The following is a 25,439-nucleotide window of genomic DNA, read 5'->3' on the forward strand; positions in this document are numbered from 1 at the left end:
AAAGTTCTGTCACTCTGTCCATAGGGGCACATTCCTACACCTGGAATTTTGTAGAATCCCAGACTGGGAGGGACCTTAAAGCCCATCCCATTCCGTGGCAGGGACACCTTCCACTATCCCAGGGTGCTCCAAGCCCTGTCCAACCTGGCCTTGGACACTTCCAGAGATCCAGGGGAGCCACATTTTCCCCGGAGAACCTCCACCCTCATTTTCCAGCCCTTCTCCTTCCTGCAGCTCCCAGGCAGGAGCCCGTATTTAAATTTCAATCCACACCCTCTGGAGACAAATGAGCTCCCAGGATCAAAGCCCCACAAGCACAGGCACGCCGGGCTCGTCCGGCCAGCACGCAAGCCTTTGCAAATCCCACACCTGCCCCTCCCTGGCGACCGCCACAACCCCCTAACTCCCAAAATTCCCAGCATTTCCACGCTCCGACCCCTCCACCCCGCCGGATCCTCTACCACCATCACCCCCCAGGAGCCCCGCGTGCGCTGCGATCCCTCGGGCTCACGCTTTTCTCCCTCAGCCCCTTCCCAAACGAACTGGATTTTGGAATTCCGCATGGATTTGGGAGAACGCAGTGGCCACGCCCACCACCCTCCTGGCCCCGCCCACCTCCCCGCGTAGCCCCGCCCCGCCCCGTTCGGGGCGGGGCGGGGCCACGCGGAGAGGTGGGCGGGGCCGCTGTGGATAGGGCGGGGCTTCGCTCGGTGGGCGTGGCCTCCGCTCCCGCTCCGGTCGCCCGTGGAGACACCGGGAGCGGCGCTCGGTGAGTCCCGGGATCCCGGATCCCGGACAGGGGGGGGTTCCCAGCGCCAACAGCGAGCTCTGCCTGCCGGGACAGCCCGCCCGGCCCCGCGAGAGCCGCGGGGAGCGCCATCCCGGCTCCTTGGGCTGCCGGGCCTGGCGGGGCGGGCGGGGCCCGAGCGGTGCCTGGCTGCTTTTGGGTCGTCTTTGGAGTTTTTTATGGGTTTTTAAAGCGATTTATTATTTTTTGGGTTGTGCTGAGGGGGATTCCCGGCGGGAGGCAGCGCGGGGGTGTGGTGGGGTTCAACAAGTGGCGCGGGAATGAGGGAAAATCTGCTTAATAGTGTGAAAAACAACGTGCTTAATCAGGCAAAAATAATCCTAAATTAGGCACATTTTTTTCTTCCTTTCCGTCTCCTTCTCGCCTCCTTCCCTCCGGACCTTCCCCGTGGCACCGATGGACACCCAGAGCTGGCGGCTCCAGCTCCTCAGGGAGCACCCCAGCTTTCAGTTAACTCCTTTCAATTTCCCCAGTTTTAGCATTCCCAGCCGCCGGGCCGTGGGTTTTCCTTGGAATCGCGGAGCTCTGCTTGACCGAGGAAGTTTCCCACGTGCGGGGAGCTGTGGGCCGAGTGTGGGAAGGAGGTTAATTAGTGGGAAGCGTCATTATTCCAGGAGGTTTCGTGTTGATACTGAGATTACACGCCCTGTTGCAGTAATAGGTTTGCTCGGAATCGTGGAATTGCAGAACATCCTGAGCTGGAAGGGACCCACACGGATCATCGAGCCCAGCTCCTGGAAGTTTCTGGTTCCTTTAGTAACTTTAAAATCGCGATTCTCTACTGCAAGCTTGAATTCTTTTTTGGGAGTGGGGGGGAAGAAGGTTTTGAGTCTATATTGTGGCTTTAGCCTGGTGTTTCTGGGAAGGAGCTGGAGCTGTGTCAGGAGGGGTTTAGGCTGAGTTTTGGAAAGGTTCTTCCTGCAGGGGGTGGTGGGCACTGCCCGGATCCCCTGGGAATGCCAGGGTGACATTTTGGGGTCGTCCTGTGCAGGGCCAGGAGCTGGGCCTGATGATCCTCGAGGGTCCCTTCCAGCTCAGGGTATTCCATGATTCTGTGACTTGGTTAGTGTGGCAGCTGGGAAGCAGCAAAACGGAATTCCCAGCGGTTTGCCAGGCGGTTATCCAGGGGTTTAATGGGCTCAGAACCCCCAGGGCCAGGCACACCTTGCTTGTGTGTGTTTGCCTGGGGTGTGGGTTGGTTCGGAAATTCTGGGTTGGCCCGGTTCTGGGAGCAGAGTGGTGGACAGTGGCAGGATTTTGTGCTGCTCAGTGCCACTAAATGAGCTGGAGGGATTAGTGTGGAGTTAATGACTCCTCAATCCTGTATTCCATCCCGGCTGGGATGCACCGCAGCATTTGGGATCTCTCTAATCAAGGAGCAATCAATCCAGAGAGGAGCAATGATGCTGAGGGCGAGCTCATTCCATAATCACCCAGCTGAGGGGGGATTTTTCCTTGAAAGATGAAATCCTCCTCTTGCCCTGAAAGAGTTTCTTGGGCTCCCAGGCAGCAGAACAACTGATCTCTCATGTCTTGCTGGTGTTAAATCCAATTAGTGAGTTGTGCTGTAGGTTTTGGATGGTTTTTATTTCAAATATAGTGTGATAACTTTTTAAAGTACTGAAAGTTCTTAGGGTTTTAGGTCCTGTTGCTAAAAAGACTCGGAATATTCGAACCAGGTTCATGTGGAGTTCTCTGGAGCAGGGCCTGGGGTAACACAGTTGAATCCCAGAATCCAAGACTGTTTGGGTTGGAAGGGACCTTAAATCCCATCCTGTGCCACCCCTGCCACGGCAGGGACACCTCCCACTGTCCCAGGCTGCTCCAGCCTGGCTTGGGCACTGCCAGGGATCCTGGGGCAGCCCCAGCTGCTCTGGGAATTCTATTCCAGGGCCTGCCACCTTCCCAATCTCCCATCCATCCCTGCCCTCTGGCAGTGGGAGCCACTCCCTGTGTCCTGTCCCTCCATGCCTGTTTGAAAATCCCTCTCCCTCCTTTTCCTGTGGCTCCATCCCTGCAAGAGCTGCTGGGACGCTGAGCGGGAGATGCTGCACAGACTCTCCGGGCTGGGAAGGGGCTCCTTCCCGGGCCACAGTTCCCCAGATCCCAGAGTCCCTGTGTGACTGTGCTGTGGAAGCAGATCCCCGTTGCTGCAGGGATCCGTGCTGCAGCCCCATGAGCGCTCGCCCTTCCCCTTTGTCCCCTTTGCCGGAGCAGAGATCACTGCCGGGGGCGGAGGGAATCGTTTCCAAAGGTTTGCAGTTATCAAGGGAAGCAGCAGCACGGCCCTGGCCCAGGCACACAGCCGGATTCCTGGGAGGATTGAGTTGCTGCAACTCCATCTGTGCTTACACAAACGCTGGGAATGGGGGGAGGCTGCTGGCACAGAAATACCCCTGAGCAGGGGCAGGACTTGCAGGGAAACTCCATCAATTGGGATGGAACACCCCCAGCTCTTGAAAGTCGTCGTGGACTGAGTTTTTCTTGGGAAATGGGAGCTGCGGATGCGTGGCGGCTCTTGGGGTTGCTGCACTGCTGGAGTTGTGCAGCTGTTTGGTGAATTTTGCCCTGTTGCACAGCTGGGGCTCATTTTTACAAACCTCAGCGTTCCCCCGCACTCAGCGTTGGGAGATCCTGGTCCCTCATCATTCCTGCTCCCAGGAATCACCTGGGGGGAGTTGGGAAGGGTGAGACAGCGCTGATGAAAAAAAAGAAAGCTGAAAAAAAAAAAGCAGAAAGTTTCCATTCCGTGTCTTGCAAGGATTGGTGAGAAGGAGCAGAGGCCGTGACAGAAGTGCTCGGGGTGACTGGGGAGTGCTGGGATTCTCCGTGGGATTTTCGGGAGGGAGGTAGAAGCAGGAAGGTGGGGGCAGCACTGGGGGTACCCACGGGAGGTGGGAGTGTGGTGGGGGTCCATCCAGCCCCTGGGGTGACACGTGGCCCTGGGGATCCAGCATTCCTTAGTGGGGAGCTGCTGAGCCCCTTCCAGCCAGGTGGAGAGGATCCACTCCTGGATCTTCTGGGGTATCACCAGAAGATGCCTCCACCTCTGGGACCCTCAGGAGAGGAAGGAGCTGGAGCTGCTGGAGGGAATCCAGAGGAGGCACCAGGATAATCCCGGGGATGGAGCAGCTCTGCTGGGAGGAAAGGCTGGGAGAGCTGGGAATGTTCACCTGGAGAGGAGAGGCTTTAGGGTGACCTCAGTGTGGCCTGGAGGAGCTGCAGGAAAGGTGGAGAGGGACTTTGGACAGGAGGGGAGGGACAGGACATGGGGAATGGCTGCCACTGCCAGAGGGCAGGGATGGATGGGATATTGGGAATTGGGAATTGTTCCCTGGCAGGGTGGGCAGCCCTGGCACAGGTGCCCAGAGCAGCTGGGGCTGCCCCTGGATCCCTGGCAGTGCCCAAGGCCAGGCTGGACACCGGGGCTGGAGCAGCCTGGGACAGTGGGAGGTGTCCCTGCCATGGCAGGGAACAGAACAAGATCTTTTAGGTCCCTTCCAACTCCAGCCATTTGGGATTCTCTGAAAGCTGGGGCCTGGCGTTCAGCGTGCCCCAAATCCCTGGGAGCCCCAGGCAGCGTGGCTGGGGCTGGATCACAGCTTTGGGATGTTCCTGGACACCAGCAGCTGAGTATTTTTAGTTGTGTTCCTTTGAATATTTGGTAAAACAGGCAATGTGTTTATATTCAGCTTCCTGTGTCCGTATCAGCGTCTTGGCATGTGCTGGAGTTCCAGGGGGAGGAGGGAGAGGGAAGAAAGTGTGTTGTGAGGGCTGTTTGTGCTGCAGCAGCTGAGGCCGCTGCCATCAGCTCCCTGTTTAAGCACTGGGCTCAGCTCAGGCGGGAGCCAGCCCTGCTCCCCCTTTGTTTACCCCCTTTGTCCTCCCGTCCCTTCTCCCTGGCTCTCCCATCCTGCTGTGCAGGGACAGGTGAGTTCTTGGCAGGCTTTGCAGTGGCTGTGTGACCCAAGCCCTCCTGCCCTGCTCCGAGGAGCCCTGCTCTGTGCGGGGGCTGTTCTCCAGCCTGGCTCTCGGGGTGTTTGGAGGTGGAAAAGCCCATCTCAGTCCTGCTGGAAGGGAGCAGCCTGCATTCCCAGCCTGCATTCCCAGCCTGCATTCCCAGGCTGCTGCCCTGATCCAGCTGCTCTGTGCCATCACCCCTTTGCTCTCCAGAGCCATTCCCTGTGCAGAGCCAGTGGGAGCTCACGGGAGAGGTTTTGTCTGGCGTTCCCATCTAAAGGAGGGTTTTCCTTGTGCCCAGCCTCCCCCAGCGCCCATAACCAGGAAGTTTCCTGGAGCTGTAAGCTGAGGAGAGAAAATTCTCCCTCCCAGTTTCCAGGAGAATGCCAAGGGGGTGTCCTGGGACCCAGCCCTTGCTGCCTGAACCAGGGAAACATCAGGGATTGGTGGTTACCATAAAAAGGGAAAACTAGGGCAGGTTTGGACGAGATATTGGGGAGAAATTCCTCCCTGTGAGGGTGGGCAGGCTCTGGACCCCTGGCAGTGCCCAGGCCAGGCTGGACAGTGGGGCTGGAGCAGCCTGGGACAGAGGGAGGTGTCCCTGCCATGGCAGGGGATTGGGATGAGGTGAGCTTTGAGCTCCTCCCAGCCCAAACCAGTCTGTGATTCTGTGAATCATTTTGAGCAGATCCCAAATTACATTTTCAGCTCTGTTTGTAGCTTCAAGCCCCCTGCCAAGGTCAGGGATTTTGGTCTGAGCTTGGAGCTGGGATAAGCAGAAAGGGACAGGGACCATCCTTGTCCCAGCTGAATCTGGTTCATGTTGCTGCTGAACTCGCAAGGGATTCCTCCTGCAGAGCAGGGATGCTCCAGCTGGAGCTGGAACTCCTGCAGAGCAGGAGGAGCTGGCTGGTGCTGCCAGCCTTGGCCAGAGGGACTGGGACCCATCCAGCTGTGGAATTTCCTCAGCCCACGTGCCCGTCCCTGATTTATTCCTTCCCGAGCAGGGCCTGGCCTCTGAGTGGGGCTTTTGCAGGGGGTGCATTACTCCAGCCTCCAACTATGCCAGCAATGCTGGCTTGGTGGGTTTTATGAGTGGTTTGATAGGAGCTTTGATTAGGCAGGAGTATCAGTGTGGCTCTGGGCTGGAAGGCAGCCCCAGGAGCTGCAATTACTGCTCAGGTGAATTACAGAAATTACAGATGGGCTTGGGCTGGCTGATCCCTGAAGGTCTCTCCCAGCCCGGACCATTCCGGGTGCTCCCTGGTTGTGGTGGCTGCGTTTGCACCCCCCTCAGGGTGCACAGGCCAATTGTAAAGCTCATGACATCGATGACAAAGAGCAGAGGCCGTGACAGAATTCCTCAGGGGTGTGCTGGGATTCTCCATGGGATTTCGGGAGGGAGGTAGAAGCAGGAAGGTGGGGGGAGCACTGGGGGTGCCCACGGGAGGTGGGAGTGTGGCGGGGGTCCCTCCAGCTCCTGGGGAGACACGTGGCTCTGGGCATCCAGCATTCCCAGGGCATCCAGCATTCCTTGTAGCCCTGTGGATGGGCTTGGGCTGGCTGATCCTGAAGGCCTCTCCCAGCCCAGACCATTCCGGGTTCTCCCTGGTTGTTGTGGCTGCGTTTGCATCCCCCTCAGGATGCACAGGCCAATTTTGAAGTTGTTCTTGTTTTTCCCTGGCAGCGTCCAGGGGGTGTGAGCGGGTTGGGATGTTGCACAGATAAGCAGAGCAGCAGCTTCTCCATTCCAGCTTTGATTCTGTGCAGCAGTCACACGTCCCTGGAGGAGGTTACGTGTCACATTTATTTATTTTGGTTTCCTTGCTGGATGTGGACAGGACAAGCCTGGCACGGGGACAAGGACTGTGGCAAGGCAGACTGTCCTTAACACAATTTATTTTCCTCCTCCACACAGTGATTTGACCAGCACTTGTTGAAAGTGTGATCCTGTTTCCAGCATGGGAAGTGGGGTGTGATTATAATGGGAATACTGCCCGTGCTGCCTGCTGGAATCTGGAATGCAGGGAACTCTCAGAACTTTGGGCTTGTAAGCTAAAGCTTAGAATTAAACCCAGCATTTGGTCTGAGACCTTGGGAAAGGCTCCCAAACTGAGCTGCTAGAAGTGAGAATGTGGGTTTGTCGTTTAAAGCAGAGACACGTTAAGCTAAATAAAAGAAAGTTTAGAGTTTAAGAGATGGAAAAAATAAAAGTAATTACAGAAGTAAACAAAGAGTTTAGAATGCAGCACTGTAGGTTTGTGTGTCATACCATGATTGGCTAAAAGAGCTTACACTGTAGCATGAGTCCATAAAACAAAATATTTAAATATTGAGTCAAAAACATAAATATCCTTGTTGACGGTGTTTTATTAGTCAATAACTCCTTAAAAAGTCTTCTAACTAAGGGTCTTGAGACCTTCGAAACCGTGTTGTAATGATATGAGCCAAACTCACCCTTCCTGCCCATGCAGAAGACAAGGAAAACAAACCACATCATCAAAAACAACTCAGAAGTCCCGTGTCCAATTCCTTCCAAAATCCCCCACAAGTAAATCCCCTCAGCTGCCTGCCTCGCTCAGGGCCATCCCTGGGGAATGTCAGGTGGGCTTTCCCCTCCTCCTTCCCTGGGAATGAGGGAAGGGGGTGGCTGTGGCGGCTTGGGCACGGAGCAGCTCCAGGGCTGGGTGCCAGGGCTGGCAGCGCAGGCTGGATTCATCCCAGAGGCTGAATTGTCAGTGGCAGCCCTGGATCCGGCTGTGCCCTGCCTGTGCCAGCGCAGGAAGTGCCTCTGGTCCCAGTGCCACGCTGGGGACCTGCTCTGGGAGTCCCAGCAGAGGGTCCCACGGGAATTGTGAGCTGCTGGAGCCCGGCGCACGCCTGTGTGTGAGCTGCAGGGACCGAGCAGCAGCACAGCCAGCAGAGCGAAGGGAAGGCTGATTTCACTTGTAAATCCCCTCCCTGCTCCTGCTCTCACGCAATTCCCATCACCCGATGGTTCCCGTCTCCCTCAGGGGGCTGGGGGTGCTCACCTGGAGAGGAGAAGGATCCAGGGAGAGCTCAGAGCCCCTGCCAGGGCCTGAAGGGGCTCCAGGATACGAGGGCTGATACAATTCCAGGATCCTCTCAGGGTGTGCAAGGCCTCCGCAGGGAATGTGAGCTCTCAGATTTGTTTAGGCACTGATTTACACCCAGCTGTGAGGACACATCACTGCAGGCTGACAGCTCCGAGTCTCCAGGGACAAAGTAATCCTGGAATGGTTGGAAGGGGCCTTAAATCCCATCCAGTCCCACCCCCTGCCTTGGGCAGGGACACCTTTTACTACCCCAGGCTGCTTCAAGTTTGAGGTGGATTTTCCAATCTCAAAATATTGTTTTTGTGATTAGAATTAAGGCACAAGTACCAACCCCCCCAGCTTTGGCTTTCTTGCACTGTGAAATCCTTGTAATTTTGATTTCATTCTTGTTTCAGGACCATTACACCGATAAAATCAAGGCAAGCTGGACAGGGAGCAGGTCTGCCTATGTAGGTGAGTTTCCAGTCCGCTCTGGTTCTTTTATTTCCTGCAAAATACAAAGCAGCATGACAGGTCCCAAACCCTGGTGATTTAATTTTATTCTGGAGCAGAACAAATGTAAAGTCCTTGGCAGGATTGCTGACACTTTTCACCTCATTATTTTAACTGCCTGACTGCTTTTGGGTTGAGTTCAGGGTGCAGAAAAACCTGCTTTTCCCACAGAAATTAAGCTTTTCCTTGTTTAGTCCCCTGATCAGGGGAAATTTCTTACCAGTCCCTAAATCTTCATCATTTCTCTCTTTGCTACATGTGTTTTGTTTGATCATCAAAAAATGCAAATTATTCTATATTCCCTCCATCCTTAAAAACAGGCACCTGGATAAATTCCTGCAGCCAAGGAGGAGGTGAAATCCTTCCCACCTCCCCAGTTTCTGGAGCTGAGCCCCGCAGGGCTCTCCCCAGAGCATCCCAGGCTTTATCTGTGCCAGACAAAGAATCTGCTGAAGGTCACAGAGCCTGGGGCCAGGCTGGAGCTTTCAGCACAGCCCTCTCCTGCTTTGCAGCCTGATTTTCATGCAGCTGAAAGTCTCTTTGCAAATGTCTCTTTGGAGTTTTCCCCTCTTTTCCCTGCGGGGAGGAGCAGGGACCTTCTGGGGAGAGGCTGCCCTGCAGTTCATTGCCTTTCCAGTGGCTTCAGGCTGATGTCTCTAAAATAGCACTGCTCAGATGTTTTTCAGAGCAGCCTTGATCTAAAAGTCGCTTCTTGCGTGTGCTAAAGGCACGAGAAGCGAAGTCAGGAGAAATGCAGAGGAAATCAAAAGCAGGTTTTTCCACTGCTCCTCTCCCAAAATGTGCGTTGGGTTTGACAGAATCCCACCCTGGGGGCTGCCTTTGGAAATCAAAGGGAGCTGCAGCCCAGTTTGATCAGCGGGATGCTGCTGGAATAACTTGGGAAGGGGAGCTTGTGCAGGAGCACAGCCTTAATTAAACACCCAGAACACCAAGTCAAATTGAAGGTCTTGGGAGTTGTCTGTTTCCTTTCATTTCACACCATTAAGGATTTTAATCCCCAATTAAGACACTGGCAGCATTATTTATAATAAATTAAAAAAAATCTCTGCTGTAGACTCTCTCAGTACTCTCTAGTGTAAGTTCTCTGAAGGAGGGAACATCACAAATGGATGTTCTGTGCTTTAAGGGGCTTTATTCTGTGTTTGCACTGACAGGCACCCTGTGCAAACCAGCTGCATCTGCCACAATTCCCAATTTTCATGCAGCCCTGGCTGCTGCACCTCCTCCAGGAGGGAATGGCAGCAGAGCTGGGCCTTGCTGGACCTTTTCTGCTGCAGAATTGGGTTTGAAGTCTGAGCTGCCTGAGCTCCCCCAGTCCAAGCTGTGGTGCACCCCAGAGCAGCCCCATTCTCCCCAAAACCACTGCAGGTGGTGCCACATGCTGCCACATGCTCCAGTTTTCCTTTTCCAGAGGCTGGATCTTGTCTGGGGAGGATCTTGCTTTCTTTCACCAAACCTAAACTTCTTCTAGTGCATGTAAAATATTTGTGCCTGTAAATCTCACCTGAGTCCTGTTTAAAAATCCCGGCTTGTTTAAAGTGCAGTTCTGCTTAAAAATCCAGCCCTTCTGCTCAACCAAGGAGCTGCTACTGACAGCTTGGTTTGGGGTAGGTGTGGAAAAATCCTTCTCCTTCCCCGTGATGGGAGCAGGGAGGTCATGGGTGACCCCTGTTGCCATTTTTCCTGGGAAGTTTGCACTGTGGCTGTTGTGTTCGGTCTGCAAAGGGCAGGAGTGGCTCGGGGTGCTCCCAGGAATCTGTGGAATATTGCACCACTCGTCTCTCTGCTCGCTGTGTGGGGAAGAAGGATCGTGAAATTCCAGAGTTTGGGCTGGGAGGGACCTCGGAGCCCATCCAGTGCCACCCCTGCCGTGGGCAGGGCCACCTCCCACTGTCCCAGGCTGCTGCAAGCTGGCCTTGGGCACTGCCAGGGATGGGACAAAAACACCATCAGAAGAGAACCGACCCAAAAGCATCCCGAATCCCTGCTTTACTTCACCCTCAGTTTCCTGTTTTCCTGCTGCCCAGGTCCATTTTCCATTGTCTTCGGCAGAAGGAAAAGGTTCCAGCTGCGGTGCTTCCACTGGGTGTCAGCACGGCCCCGCGCTGGGCCGGCAGAGCCCTGGGCTTTCCCCTGGGCTGCTGCAAGAACCGGGCTGGCAGCATGGCAGGGAGCAGCTCTGCCTGGCCGGGATGGGCTCTTGGGCTGGAGTTCCTTTCCCCTTCCTCCTTTCCCCTTCCTCCTTCCCCCTTTCCCCCTTCCCCCTTTCCCCCTTTCCCCCTTCCCCCTTTCCCCCTTCCCCCTTTCCCCCTTCCCCCTTTCCCCCTTCCCCCTTTCCCCCTTCCCCCTTTCCCCTTCCTCCTTTCCCCTTCCTCCTTTCCCCTTCCTCCTTTCCCCTTCCTCCTTTCCCCTTCCTCCTTTCCCCTTCCTCCTTTCCCCTTTCCCCTTCCTCCTTTCCCCTTCCTCCTTTCCCCTTCCTCCTTTCCCCTTTCCCCTTCCTCCTTTCCCCTTCCTCCTTTCCCCTTCCTCCTTTCCCCTTCCTCCTTTCCCCTTCCTCCTTTCCCCTTCCCCTTTCCCTCTGCACTGGGACGTGCCTGCCTGCTCCCAGTGCTCCCCAGTGCAGGTGCCAGCAGGTCCCGGGGCTGCAGGGTTTGCTTTGGGGTGGCGATGGCACCCAGCCTTCCCAGAGGTGCTGCAGGCACCCAGCTCAGGGTGCTCCCCTCCACGCCAGCCCTTCCACTCCTTTTCCACCCTGAATAATCATCCAGGCTTCCCAAGTCCTTTCCAAAATCCTTGGTCCTGCCAGGGCAAGGCACGTCCTTGCTGGGGAGAAGCAGCAGCCCCGAGGGCCATTTGGGTTTCAGGCGGGCAGGGGCATCCCTTGGCTGCTCCTTCCCCCCTCCTGCTGGGCTCTCTGTGCCTCTCCCACCCTTCCTGGGTGTCCTCGTTCCAGCTGCTGCTGTGCTCCGGGGTGTGCAGGACCAGGGGGACACCTCTGCTCTCACTGCACCTCCAAATCCTCTGCAGCACCTGGGCTGGAAACAGAGCCAGGCACACTGAGATTCCTCCACAGATTCTTCCACTGGAGGCCTAAAAAATCCGAGATCAAAAGCGGGGAATGTCACAGTGCAGAGAGTTTGTGCTGCTGCTGTGGCATTGCTCCAGCTGTGGCTGTGGCTGTGCTCCAGTGCCTGCTCGGAGCTCAGCTGTTTATTCCTGCCCCCACCTTCAGTGCCAGCAGTGGCCTCCTGGCTTGGACTGGGAGCGTTTTCAGGTTCTGCAAGTCATGACAAACCCTGAGCTCCCGAGGGTGCCCTGCAGGAAAGCCAACCCCCAGCGTTCAAGTCCCGACCAGCCGCTGGCCCCCGCAGAGCTCCCGGAGTGCAGCACGTGCAGAGCACCCCGAGACCACGGGAGCCTCACCCCACAGCTGCCCTGCTCCTGGAGGGGGGCACGAGGGCTCTGCCGTCACCCCCTGCTCGTGCCACCCCTCCAGGGGCCTTTGGGGTTCCTTCTCTTTGTTCTCCACAAGGATTTCCCTCAGCTTGGTGGCACCCCATGCGTCCCCTCTTCGTCTTCCTCCTCCCAGCGCCTTCCTGCCCAACAAATCCCTGCATTTGCAGAAGCAAAATTTTATTCTTCTTATTCCTGTGAGGCCTGGGGGGTGTGAGTCGCTCAGAGGAGGCAGCTGGAGTTGGGGTTTGGGGTTTGCTGGTGTTATTCCCAAATTGTTTGCAGGGTGCCAGCTGAAGGCAGCGGGATGAAAGCACGCCAGGGAGGAAGGAGGGAGCAGCGTGGTTCTGCAGGCAGGGCTGTGGAGCAGCAGCCAGAGCCTGTGTCAGAGGTGGTGACAAACCAGAGCCAGCTCCAAACTCTCCCAGCAAACGGCAGGGAGTTTGCAGGACTGGGAATGGTGTCACTGGGAAACCTGCAGCACCTCCAGCTCGAGCTCGGGGCTGGGAATGAGCTGGGAGCAGCAGCTCTGAGCTTGTCCAGCTGCTTGTTTCCCTCTTTTGCCCCTATTCCTGTGTATTTAGGAGAAGTGGGATCATTCCCAGCGTGGAGATTGTTTCTGGTTTATCAGGCAGCAGCATCCAAACATTTCCAGGCTGGAGCTGCTCCAGCGTGGATTCCCTGCAGCAGCAGCAGCAGTGACTCCTGGGGCTCCCTGCCACCCCATGGGCCTGCAGGGCACCCACACCAGGGGAGCAGGGTCGGTGGGGACATTGGGAACACCCCATGTCCTTTTCCTGCCCTTTCCTTGGCGAGTTGGGCCCATCCATCCTTCTTTCCAGCCTCCCCAGCAGGGCTCCGGTGGCTCTGGAGAGGCCTTTGGAACCTGCATTTGCAGATCAGCTGTAACTTTAGATCCCTGCTGGCAGCCCTGGAAAACAAACCAGGGCTGGAAAGCCAGGAGCAGGAAAACCAGGGGCTGGAAAACCAGGGCTGGAAAACAAACCAGGGGCTGGAAAACCAGGGCTGGAAAACAAACCAGGGGCTGGCAGCGTGTTACACTTGCAGGTGCTGTCATTGTCACTGGTGTTGGTTTGTATTTTGCCCAGCCTGCTCTGCTGATCCAAACTCTGAGTTATTCACCTCAAAATCAGTTTTATTTCAAAGAAGCAGTTACAAGAGGCCTCTGAGGCTTTATCCTGCTGCCAGCCAGGCTTGGCTGCTCCAGCAGGAGCTGGCTTGGCGTAACTGGAGCAAACTGGGAGCTGTGTTCCAGGCAGAGCTGCTGGGATTTCCAGCAGATCCCCAGCCCTGCTTTAGCAGGGCTGATTTAATTACCTTTCACTCAGCAGGTGCCTCACAAGTCCTGGATCTAAGAGAGTAAATAAGACAGTCCAGAGTTTAATTATCCCACTGGAGCTGGGCCTTGGCAGCCAGCCCAGGCGGATCTGGGGATCTGCTGCATGGCAACCTCGTTACCTAAAGCCTGGGGAAAGAAATAGGGCAAGGCCTGGAAAAACAGGGCTTTTCTCTGCAAGAGGGGCAGCTCCGCCTGCCTGCAGGTGTTTCGGGAAAGGAAGAAGAGCAGGTGTGTGGCTGCAGGAAGTGCCCTGGAAGTTTCCTGTGGTTTTGTCGCTCCCCGGCAGAGTGCGGCTGGTGGGAACCCTCCTGTGCAGTTTGCAGCGGGTAAATGAGAGACAAATCCTTCCCTGGCAGGGTGGGCAGGCCTGGCACTGGTGCCCAGAGCAGCCGGGGCTGCCCCTGGATCCCTGGCAGTGTCCCAGGCCAGGCTGGATGGGTTCGGAGCACCTGGGGCAGCGGGAGGTGGCCCTGCCATGGCAGGGTGGTGGCCAGGGGAGGCTGTGCTGGGTCTGATCTTTCGTCTGCTTTTAGGCTCTGAGTCAGACCCCAGGGAGAGTTGCAGCCGTGCCTGCAGCTGCTCTGGGCTTTGGGAATCTCTGTCACCACCAGCCTGGGTCCTGCTCAGCTTTGTCACGCCCAGGGGACCGAGGCTGTCACCAGTGTCCCTACAGGGAACCCCCTCCTCCCTGGAGCAGCGTGAGGTCACAGCAGAAAATCCTGGAATGCTTTGGGCTGGAAAGGACCTGAAATCCCATCCAGAGCCACCCCTGCCAGGACAGGGACACCTCCCACTGCCCCAGGTGGCTCCAAGCCCCAGAGTCCAGCCTGGCCTGGATCTCCAGCCACGTTTTGGTTTGGGTGGTGAACGGAAAAACTTGTTGAAAGTTAATTTTTGGTGCATTTAGCACAGAAGGAGGAGCTGGGACTGGGAGTGCTAGGACACCAGGGATCCCAAGGGAAGGAGGCTCTCAGGGCTGCCTGCTGAGCACCAGGGATCATTTCCTAGAAATCAGAGCTGTGCCCTCTCCAGCCGAGGGGTTGTTTCTGCAGGGAGCAGCTTCTTCTCCTGGCAGATCCTCCAAGCCCAGCAAACCCTGCCCGGGGCTCTGGACCCCCACGTTCTGCAGAATTCTGGCACCTCCAGTTTAAATCTGGGGAGTTCTGGGAAGTCCAGGGTGCCCTGGGAGAAATCCCAGGCTGCAGCAGCTCGGATCCATCGCCAGGAGCTGGGAAGGAAAACAGATTTATTGGGAGCTGACCTAGTTGTTGTAAATCTCCCTGCAGAAGAGATTTAGTAATCTTAGGAGGGCTATTAAATCTCGTGGTTGTTTGGAGATGGGCAAACGCAGCAATTTAATTTTCAAATCTTACGGTTTGGCTTGCTTTGTTTTGGTTTGTTTTTTCCAAACATCTCAATTATTAACAAAGCTAAGCAGCTGGGAAAATAAGCACTGGAAGTTTCCTAAGGAGGTCAATCCATGTAGGGTGGGAAGGGATCCCGAGAATCCAACAGCTCCAGTGGCACAAGGGGGTTTGGGGCTGGGGGAGGGAAGGCTGAGTGTGGCCTTTCCCCAGTTAAATGAGAGGATAATGGTTTATCTTTTAATTTTGCAACTTTTTTAACCTTAAAAAAAAAGAGTACTAAAGTTAGAGGAATTGGCAGCTCCTGAACTGTCCTCTCAGAGCTGCATTTGTTACTGGATAAAAATTAATTGCTGCGTGTTGGGCTTTTCACACTGCAGGTTTTGAATATTGTGAGGGGAAACTGCAGGGGCTGGGCTGGGACTTTGGGCTCCGTTTGTGGTGGATCCGTGCTTTGTGTGCGTGTGGAACAGCTCCTGGTTATCCCAGAGATACCCCAGCTTTGGGGCCCATGGGCACAGCCCCTGTTGAACCCAGCAGTGCCTGCTGGAGTTTCCTGCTGGGAAAATTCATTTTTCATCTCAAGGGGCTCCAGGAGAGCTGCAGAGGGACTGGGGACAAGGGAGGGAGGGACAGGACACAGGGAATGGCTCCCAGTGCCAGAGGGCAGGCATGGATGGGAGATTGGGAATTGGGAATTGTTCCTGGGGAGGGTTTGGGATGGAATTCCCAGAGCAGCTGGGGCTGCCCCTGGATCCCTGGCAGTGCCCAAGGCCAGGTGGGACAAGGCTTGGAGCATCCTTGGATCGGCAGGGGGATCTCTTTACTGCAGGAAATGAGCTTTTAGTGGCACCAGATCCGAGTGGATGTCCCTCCCCCGGCGTTTCCTGCCCCTTGGGAGCTGCTCTGCCCAAAGCTTTTCCGAGGAATGTCCCCTGCAAGCAGGAGCAGGAAAACGCTGTTCCCAGCCCGCTGGGCTGGCACTGGCACACAGCCCTGCTGCCAGGCTGGGTGACAGAAACCCGAGCCCTGCAGGGCTGCTCCAAAGGGAAAGGGCACGGAGCTGCCCGGGGTCATGCAGAGCAGGGGGGTCACTCAGGAGGGGTTCAGAAACAGGAGGGGCTCAAACAGAGGAGGGGTCACTCAGGAGGGGCTCAGATACAGAAGGGTTTGGACACAGGAGGGGTTCAAACAGAGGGGTCACACTCAGGAGGGGTCAGACACAGGAGGGGTTCAAATACAGGAGAGATCAGACACAGGAGGGGTCAGACTGGAGGGATTCAGAATCAAGAGGGGCTCAAATACAGGAGGGGTTCAGAGGAGGGGTCACAAAGGAGGGGTTCAGGCACAGGAGGGGTTCAAACAGAGGAGGGGTTCAGATACAGGAGGGGTTCAAACAGAGGAGGGGTTCAGGCACAGGAGGGGTTCAGAGGAGGGGTCAGACACAGGAGGGGCTCAGATACAGAAGGGTTGGACACAGGAGGGGTTCAAACAGAGGGGTCCCACTCAGGAGGGGTTCACACATACGAGGGACTCACACACAGGAGGGGTTCAGGCGCAGGAGGGGTCAGACCAGAGGGATTCAGAAACAGGAGGGGCTCAAATACAGGAGGGGTTCAAACCAGAGGAGGGGTCAGACACAGGAGGGGCTCAAATACAGAAGGGTTTAGACACAGGAGGGGTTCAAACAGAGGGGTCACACTCAGGAGGGGTCAGACACAGGATGGGTTCAGGCAGAGGAGGGGTTTAAATACAGGAGGGGTTCAGGCACAGGAGGGGTCAGACAGGAGGGGTTCAGAAACAGGAAAGATTCAGGCACAGGAGGGGTTCACACACACAATGGGTTCAAACCCAGCTCCCCTTATCTCCTGGAGCTGGGCAAAGCCAGCAGAGCCCTGCTGGAGCCTGCTGGGATGCTGGCAGGGACACGGGCAGGGCTGGGCTGAAGATTCCTGCAGAGCTGAAGAATTTGGAATCCCGCTCTGGTTTGGTTGGGAGAGAACTCAAAGCCCACCCAGTGCCACCCCTGCCGTGGCAGGGACACCTGGCACTGTCCCGGGCTGCTCCCAGTGTCCAGCCTGGCCTGGGATGCTCAGGACTGAGCCTAAGGTAGGGATCCAGCCAGGGCTGCTGGGATCAGGATGGTGTTTCTGCCCAGAAGGGTTCCCCAGCCCTGGAGGGATTGAAATCCCTGTGGATGTGGCACCTGGGGACATGGGGCAGGGGTGGCCTTGGCAGTGCTTGGACTGGATGAGAGAGCTTTTCCAGCCCCAATATCCCGTGGTTCCATGCTGGCTCACTCCTCGCTCTCACTCTGCTGGGCTCAGGAGCTTGTCCCCTCCCCTGGGGCAGCTCCCAGGGACCTTGTGGCTTTCCAGAACCCTCTGGGATCCCTGGAAGCCCAGGGGAAGCTGTGCAGGGGGGGTCCAGTGGCCCAAGCTGTGCCACAGCCTCAGAAAGCTGCACAATGTGGGAAATGAATTTGTAGAGAATTCTCAAGCATATAAAATAGTCAGCCTCTGGTTGTGATTCTAACATCTGTGTTGTCTCGGCCTTCTCACGAGACTGAAAACGGAATAAAAGCTTTTTAAACACCCCTCAGTTGCCCCATCTCTGGTCAGAAAAGGGCCTAATCTGACAGCACAGCAGCTCCACGCCTTTCTCTGGAGCTTGCTTTACCTGCAGGGTTGTTTTCTGGCCGATGGGTCCTGTTGGATGCAATAATAATAATATTTAAAAATCGCTTTTTGCGGCGTGTGGCGGGTGCCTGCATGCAGCAGCAGTTCAGGGTGCCGTGCTGCCCTCTGGAATAACAACCCCCTGTCTTCCCAAGCAGAGCCTCCCTGCTGCCCTGAAAATGTCAGGCAAAACAGCCACCACGAGCAACAACATCGCCCAGGCCCGCAGGACCGTGCAGCAGCTCAGGATAGAGGCCTCCATCGAGAGGATAAAGGTGAGCACAGCCTCCTGCCCCCTCCTGCCCCTCCTGTTTCCCCTCCTGGCTCTAGGACAGGGAGATAACAGGGTGTCTCCCTGTGTTTGGTGTCTGTGTGCACCCCCGGATCAGTTTCACCCCCTCAAAGCTCAACAAATCCAAATAAATAATGATAAATAATAATAAATAATAATAATAGATAATAATAAATCCACTTCTTGCGGCCCAGTATCCCACCCAGCCCTGCCCTCTGGCAGCGGGAAGCTCTTCCCCCTTGTCCTGTCACTCCAGGAGAGATGAAAATGCCTCAGGAATGATTTGGAAGCCCTGTGGGAAATGGATTTGCAGAGAATTCCTAAAGTTCTGGCAGAAGGCTCACACAGTGTGTGTTTGTATGCAAACTTGGAGATAGGAAATGTTGATCTGGGAACAGAGTAGGACAGATACTGCTGAGGGGGAAATGGAGCTAGAAACAAGTTCTAAAGGGTGGCTTTGTAAAAAAGGATGAGATGCTTTGGAGAAACGGAACTGGGAAGGATGAGGGGGAGTTATAGATGGTTGGCTTTCAGGTGTTTCTGGTACGGTAAGAGTCGGTAGGTGAGGAAGCACTCGGAGTGTGTTGTGGTTAGGAACCAGCTGGTTTCTGCTGGGGGGGTGAGGCCCCTCCTGGTGGTTCCCAGTTCCCCGTGGGAGCCTCTCCGTGCCTGGAGTCACAGCCGGCCCCGGGAGCACCAGGCTGCCTCCTTTCCCTCGTTCCCCGTGGACCAAACAGCAGACAGAGCCCTGCAGAACGAGCCCACCCCCCTGGGGGGGGTTTTGGTGCCACTTCCATGGCAATCCCCCCTTGTGCTGACCTCCTGTGCCCCGCAGGTGTCCAAGGCCTCGGCCGACCTCATGCTGTACTGCGAGGAGCACGCCAAGAAGGACCCGCTGCTGATGGGGATCCCGGCCTCGGAGAACCCCTTCAAGGACAAGAAAACCTGCGTCTTGTTATAGGACAGGGGCAGCTCCTGCTGCCCAGCCCCTGCAGCCCAGCCCGGCCGGGCCGAGCACCACCACTCCCCCAGGTACCTGCACCCCGTGGGCACTCCCTGAGCCTGCCCTGAGCATTCCCTCAGCTCCCCAAGGCATTCCTGCTCGTCCCTGTCCCTCTTAGGAGCTTTCTGACTCAATCCCCGTCTGTCCTGGCCAAGGGAATGGGCTCCAGGGGGGTCCTGGTGGCATTTGCCAACTCCAGCACGACCAAAGTTGCCTGAGCTTTGCAGATGAAGCGAAGCTGTAGAGACCTGATGGAATCACTGGGTTTACATTTTATAATATAAAATTATGGATTTTTTTTTTTTTTTTGGGGGGTGGGGGTTGGGTTGTGCCTGTGCTGGCAGCACCTGTTTGTGCACAGGCACGCTTCAAGTGCATTTTCTAGCAAAATCTACCTTGCAAAACGATTGTAGCAGCTGCTGGGGAGCCCCGGGGAGCTCTGCCTCAGCCTTCCTCCCGCTGGCCTCTCATCCCAGGGCTTTCCACGGATGGAGCTGGGAATCAGAGATGCTTTCCCTGCTTTCCATGAGTTGGAAAAGCACAATTTCCAGCTTGGATTCTGCTGTGTTTTCTTCTCGAATGAAACACCTGTGTTGGTGTAAAACACACCCTCAAAGAAATGAGAAAAGGAAGAGAGGCTGGAAGTGCCCTGGCAGAGCTGGAGGAACGCTGCCCTCGCTCCCAATCCCAGCTGGCTTCTGAGCAGGGAGTCAGAACTTGACTCGTTTTTATAAAAAAAATCCATTTTTAAACAGGAAAAATGCCAAATTAGCTCCAGCTTGTGGTTATGCATCTATAATTGAGGGCCTTTCCATCTAGTATATATTTTATATATACACATAATAAAAAAGTCTTTCTCCGTGTGTGTGTGTAGATACATAAACTTTATGTATTAACAGCAAAATTGGAAGGGTTCAAAAATAATCCTGCCTTCAGCTGGCTGCAAATGTCCTTCTGTGCAGGCAGCTGCAGTCATCTGCCAGAGCCCTGCATTTCTGGGAGGATATTTGCAGAATTCATGAGCCACTTGTCACTTTCGTTGCACGTTTGTCATTTCTGCACGGAATTATAGACCCACTTTTGATACAGAATAAAAAAAACTCAACTTTGTTTGACAAATCTCTTCGGCAGAGCCCCGAAAATCAGCCCGACAGAGAAAGCTGCTGCTTGCCCTGCCAATTGTTTTTGTAATCACAGTGTTTTCCTAGTGGCAGTTGAAAAAGCCAGCAGCGTGGCTCTGCGCTAATTCCCCTTCAGCGTGCCTGTGTCTGTCTGTCCCAGCCCTGGCCAGGATTAATGAGCTCTGTTAATTGCTCAGCGGGGGCTGCAGGGCTGAGGGCAGTCCAGCTGTGCCCAGCTGCAGGTGGGCTGTGGGGAGGGAAGGAGCCTCGAGCTCTTGCTGGTTGTTTCCCCAGGAATCCGGGAAGAAATTGGAATTTTTTTTTTTTTTTTTTTTTTTTTTTGTTTGCTTTGAGGTCGCCGTGGGGCTGCGGGGCTGTTTTGGTGTCTGCATTTCAGCAAAGCTCGTGGCAGGGTGCTGATCCAGATGTGGGATCCTGCCTGGCCATCCAGCGCAGCTGCCCAAATCTGGCAGCATTTAATGGAGATTTTTTGGTAAACTTGCCATTTTTGAAATGCAATGTACACTGAAATCTGGAGTGGTTATGTTTGCACTTTGCTTTTTACCATCAATACCCCCAGAAGGAGCAGGAATTGTAAAATCTGGGGGAAATGCAGACTCTGCCCTCGCTGATTTTTTTAAAAAGGAGAAATGAAACCATTGCATCCACAGGTGCTGGGAGAAACCCATGGTGAGACCCCACCACGGTGCATCACTGGGCTGCCCCTCGTCTCCTTGGCCAAGCTGGCTGATCTGGGGAGAAAAAGGAGAATTTGGGTGCTGATTTGGGGAGAAAAAAAAGAGAATTTGGGTGCTGATCTGGGGAGAAAAAAGGACAATTTGTGTGCTGATTTGGGGAGGGAAAGGAGAATTTGTGTGCTGATTTGGGGAGAAAAAAGAATTTGGGTGCTGATTTGGGGAGAAAAAAGGAGAATTTGTGTGCTGATTTGGGGAGGGAAAGGAGAATTTGTGTGCTGATTTGGGGAGGGAAAGGAGAATTTGTGTGCTGATTTGGGGAGAAAAAAGAATTTGGGTGCTGATTTGGGGAGAAAAAAGGAGAATTTGGGTGCTGATTGTGTGCTGATTTGGGGAGAAAAATGAAAATTTGTGTGCTGATTTGGGGAGGGAAAGGAGAATTTGGGTGCTGATTTGGGGAGAAAAAAGGAGAATTTGGGTGCTGATTGTGTGCTGATTTGGGGAGAAAAATGAGAATTTGTGTGCTGATTTTTGTGCTGATTTGGGGAGGGAAAGGAGAATTTGTGAGCTGGCCCCAGGACCCCCCAGTCTGTGGTGTGGGGACAGGGCTGGGGTGACACTGGGAGAAGCCAGAGGGGTTTGGATTGAACCTGAGCTTGGAGAAATGAACGTGCTGCTGCTGCTGCTGCAGTGTCCCTGGGCACAGGGTGGCACCTGGGCTGGACACAGGGACAGGGTGGCCTCGTGCTGGAGCATCCCGGGAGTGGGAGAACAGGTCCAGCCTCCCGTCCTGGCCGGGCTGGGGACACGGTGACCCCGGGAGGGACAGTGTGTGTCACCGCTGTCCCCGGGCAGTGCCAGCAGCAGGGGTGGGATTGTCCCGCATACACACGGGGAAATGCCATCTGTGCCAGCCTGGCTGTGTCACTGAGGAGGAGCTGCGAGCTGCCAGCCCCGAGCTGGGGCTGCAAACAGAGCCCGGGGCTTTGCAAGGAAACCCCAGGCCAGCTTTTCCTCCCCCCGGGAATCGGGTTCCCACCTGCCAAGGAGGAGCTGCAGGAGCACAGACACATCGGCAGCAAAGCCTTTTTTTTATTATTATTTTTTTTAGCCCCTGTTGTGGCAGCGTTCAAGCAAAATAAATAAATAAATAAGATTCCCAACATTTCCTGCAGCACACGGGCTGCTCCGGCGGGTAATTGCTTGGGAGGGGCCGGGAATGAACCCACACTGGAGCTGCACAACAGGACCTTGCCCATGGCCAGGAGGAGGAAGCAGCTGCTGCTCAGCCCTTGTGTCTGCGCTCGTGGAGTGAGGAAATAAAAGCCTGGGCCAAAGGTTTGATTTTACGCTTTATTTCATAAAAAGAAAACACAAAACAAGAACACCATAACCCCAAAAAACACTCGAATTTCAAACAATTATATTAATGGCGCTGCTTTTGCGGCCAGCTGGGAGAAGATTCGTGGCTGCAGACCAACTGCTCGAGGGCGTTTCGGTTCTCAAACCTCCAAGTATAAATAATTTTTCCATCGATATCAGAAAATAACTTATTATTATTATTATTATATATCTTAGCATAAAAACGTGAGAATTACATCCCAAAAGTACAACAACGTTGCTGGCAAAAGGCCTCGATTACCCTTGTTTGCTCGTTAAGGTGTTTAAAGCAGGAACTTTAAGTGGCACTTAAGGACAGAAGGAGTGAGGGGAGTTCTGGGGAGGGCGTCGGGCTGGGCTCACCCCTGTTTTCCTCAGCTCCAGCCAAACCCCCCCAAACGACATCACTTTTAGCTTTATTATTTTATATCTATTTTTTTGTTGTTGTTGTTGCTGTCGGGTTTTATTTGCCCTGCCGGAGCCGGGGCAGGGAGTTCCTTCCTGAGCGAGAGTGCTGCGGCGGCGCAGCCCGGCCGGGGTCACCGCTCCGGGAGGTTGATCACCGGCACCCACTGGTCCAGGTACCGGCTCTCCCGGCAGAAACACATCAGCTGACTCAGCGCCGGGTCCTTCCACTGCGACGCCTGCGGGTTCTGGAAAGGGGACGGCAAAAAGCTCCAGCGCGGCAGCAAAAACAAGCCGGGAGAGCGGCGGGGGGGCGGGGGGAGCGCGGCAGAAAGAGCAGCAGCGTGAATCATCTTAAATTGCTGCCGAGGCAAACAAACAAGTCAGGCCTGGGAGCATGTGAGGAGTTTAGCTTTGGACTCTGGGGCAGAGTAGGGAAGGGGGAAAAAAACAGGAGAGATAAAAGGGGGGGAAGGGAGAGAAAAACGGGGGGGGAGAGGGAAAGAAAAAGGGAAAAATAGAGAGGGAAGGGGGGAAAATAAAGAGGGAATGGGGGAAAAATAGAGAGGAAAGGGAGGAAAAGGAGGAAAACTAAAAGAAAAGACAGAACTGGAGAAAAGAGGGGAGAAACAAAGGAGGAAGATGGGGAGAACACAGCAAACGAGGAGAAAAGGCAGAAAGAAGGGCAGAAGGCAAAACACAGCGAACGAGGGCAGAAGGCAGCCGGTGTCCCGGGGCACGGGAGGCACCGCGGGACCCCCGGTTCTGGCCCGCGGGTTGGAGCCCCGGGCGCGGCGGTTCGGGGGGGTCCCGAGCGGCGGCGGGGGTCCCCCCGCGTCGGCGGCCGGGCTCACCGTGACGAGCACGCAGTGCAGGTCGGCGGGCGGGTCGGGCCCCGCGGCGGGCAGCAGCAGCTCGGCCAGGCGCGCCGGGTTGCTGACGCGCAGGATGTTGATGTCGTTCTCGCAGCAGAAGGCCCGCAGCAGCGTGAAGTGGATCTGCAGCGCCGCGTCCCCCGCCTCCTCCTCCTCGGCCGCCAGCAGGCACAGCACCACGTTATCGGGGTCCCTGCGGGGCACCGCCGTCACCGCGGGCGCACCGGGCGGCGGGCACCGGCGGGGACGGGGGACGGAGGGGAGGGGGGCACTCACACGTTGAGCAGCTTGGCCGCCTCGTAGACGCCGAGGGTGAGGCTCCGCTGGCTCAGCGCCTTGCTCAGCACCTCCTCGAGCGCGTCCCCCGCCTGCTCCATCCTGCGGCGGGACACGCGGCACCGGCCGTCACCGGCCGCCCCGCGCCGCTCCCCGCCCGGCCCCCGCCGCCCCCCCGGCCTCACCTCCCGGCGGCGCGGCGCTCCCCGGGCAGCTCCTCCAGAGTCATCACGGGGCCAGGGCCGGACAGGGGCAGGGTTCGGGCAGCGCTGGGGCTCGGGCAGCGCTCGGACACCGCGCTCCGGCCGCTCCGGCCGCTCCGGCCCCGCCGCCCGCGCCGGACAAAGGCGCCCCGCGCGCGCGGCCCCGCCCGCCCCGGCCAACCCGCGCCGCCCTCGTTTGCATAGCCCGCTCCCATTGGCTCATGCAAATGAGACCACGCCCACAAAGTCGCTAAGTCCGACCGGGTCCGGCCCCGTTTGGAACCGGGATTGGGATCCTGGCACGGAACGGCCTGGCCTGGGCACTGCCAGGGACAGCCACAGCTGCTCTGGGAATTCCAGCCCAGCCCCTCCCCGCCCTGCCAGGGAACAATTCCCAATATCCATCGAAATCTCCCCTTTCCCAGCTTCCAGCCGTTCCCTGTGTCCTGTCCCTGCAGGCCTTGTCCCCAGTCCCTCTGCAGCTCTCCTGGAGCCCCTTCAGGCCCTGCCAGGGGCTCTGAGCTCTGCCTGGATCCTTCTCCTCTCCAGGGGAGCACCCCCAGCTCTCCCAGCCTGGCTCCAGAGGGGCTCCAGCCCTGCAGCAGCTCCGGGGCCTCCTCTGGGCTCTCTCCAGCAGCTCCCGGTGCTGCTGATGTTGTCCCCAGGGCTGGGGCAGCTCTGCAGGTGGCGCCTCACCTGGGAGGGGCAGTGGGACAGAATCCTCCTTGGATGGATGGCGTTCTCTGCCTTCCCTGCCCCAGGGATTGCAGTGCTCCTGGCAGGGAGCTCCCCTGCGCCCGGCCTCAGCCTCAGCAGCCTTCAAACAGGGCCAGTGTTTGCCACGGGCAGCAACGCGGCTGCCCCGTCCCTGCAGTGTCCCAGGCCAGGCTGGACAGGGCTTGGAGCAGCCTGGGACAGTGGAAGGTGTCCCTGCCATGGCAGGGGTGGCACTGGATGGGATTTAAAGTCCCTCTCACCCCAAAGCAGTCTGTGATTCTGTGATCTCTCCCTTTGCAGCTTTCCAAGAACATGGTGCTCCTCCGGGAAGCTGCTCCCGCTCCAGATGTCCCGTGTCACCCTGAGACCTCCGGGCAGGGCTTCTCCTGATGGCTGCTGTGTCAAAGCTTTCCCAGCTGTTGCACCCAGGCCCCTCCATCCTCCCACAGCCCCTGCCAGAGCTCTTTCCCAGCCTGGCTGTGGGCTGGCACATTCCCTCCAGCTCCACGGGCTGCAGCCAGGACCCTTGGTGATCCCTCATGGAGATTTTGGCAGCATGTGCTTTAAAGTCTGGTTTGTGTTGGTGTTTTCCTGTTTTCCACAGCACAGTGTGCAGAGTGATGCCGGCTCCGTGCACCTCCTGCAGAACCCCAGAGCTGGCCGTTTGGGAAATACCACAGAATCCTGGGATGCTGTGGGTTGGAAGGACCCCGGGGATGGTTTTGTGCCACCCCTGCCATGGGCAGGGACACCTCCCACCACCCCCGGTTGCTCCATGTCCTGTCCAACCCGGAGCACTTCTGGGCCATATCAAAGCGTTTCTGCAGCAGAATAAAGAGGGCGATTTCTGTGCCCCTCCCGGCTGTGCTGGCTCCAGGAGGGAGCTCCCAGGGGTTCGTTCTGTCCCCCGGGCCGGCCCTGCCCCATCCTGCTGCTGCTGCAGCCTGGCGAGACCCGGCCCGGCTTAACGAAGCCGGGGGAAAGGCAGAAAAGCCCTTTTTGCATCAGGTGGAGGGGTGGCAGATGGCCGGGCCGCAGCAAAACAGGTGGGGGCATTGTGCGGTGACCCTCCCAATTAAGTTCGCTTAATTTGCTGTATCTCTATTAGCAACTGCGGGCTGCGGGCTCCGCCCGTGCCTCCGGCCCCGCAGCCCCATCTGTGCCGGGCCCGAGCTAAATCTGTCTCGGGGGCAGCTGGGGAGCAGCTGAAGCCTCTTCTGTCCCTGCCGGGCGGTGGCAGCTCCCGAGCCGGCTCTGTC

The 25,439-nt window shown here is 56.4% G+C and overlaps 2 protein-coding genes across 3 annotated transcripts; one reads left to right on the top strand and one right to left on the bottom strand.

The window, feature by feature from the left end:
- Positions 1–672: 672 nt before the first annotated feature.
- GNG12 (G protein subunit gamma 12) lies at positions 673–19,371 on the top strand. Of its 2 annotated transcripts, none has more exons than XM_038144913.1 (4): positions 673–769; positions 8,241–8,298; positions 17,372–17,488; positions 18,341–19,371. In XM_038144913.1, exons 3-4 carry the CDS (start codon positions 17,393–17,395, stop codon positions 18,464–18,466), a joined length of 222 nt encoding a protein of 73 aa, XP_038000841.1. In that variant the 5' UTR covers positions 673–769; positions 8,241–8,298; positions 17,372–17,392; the 3' UTR covers positions 18,467–19,371. The 2 variants fall into 2 exon arrangements, with proteins under 2 accessions (XP_038000841.1, XP_038000843.1); XM_038144915.1 differs by having other exon boundaries at positions 691–769; positions 17,369–17,488.
- Positions 19,372–21,663: 2,292 nt separating this feature from the next.
- Positions 21,664–23,686, bottom strand: GADD45A (growth arrest and DNA damage inducible alpha). Its single transcript, XM_038145073.1, has 4 exons — positions 23,446–23,686; positions 23,261–23,362; positions 22,964–23,177; positions 21,664–22,357 (listed from the first exon to the last, which is right to left on the bottom strand). Exons 1-4 carry the CDS (start codon positions 23,676–23,678, stop codon positions 22,244–22,246), a joined length of 663 nt encoding a protein of 220 aa, XP_038001001.1. The 5' UTR covers positions 23,679–23,686; the 3' UTR covers positions 21,664–22,243.
- Positions 23,687–25,439: the final 1,753 nt, after the last annotated feature.

Source organism: Motacilla alba, chromosome 8, assembly GCF_015832195.1.
Source record: "Motacilla alba alba isolate MOTALB_02 chromosome 8, Motacilla_alba_V1.0_pri, whole genome shotgun sequence".
Lineage (NCBI taxonomy): Eukaryota > Metazoa > Chordata > Aves > Passeriformes > Motacillidae > Motacilla > Motacilla alba.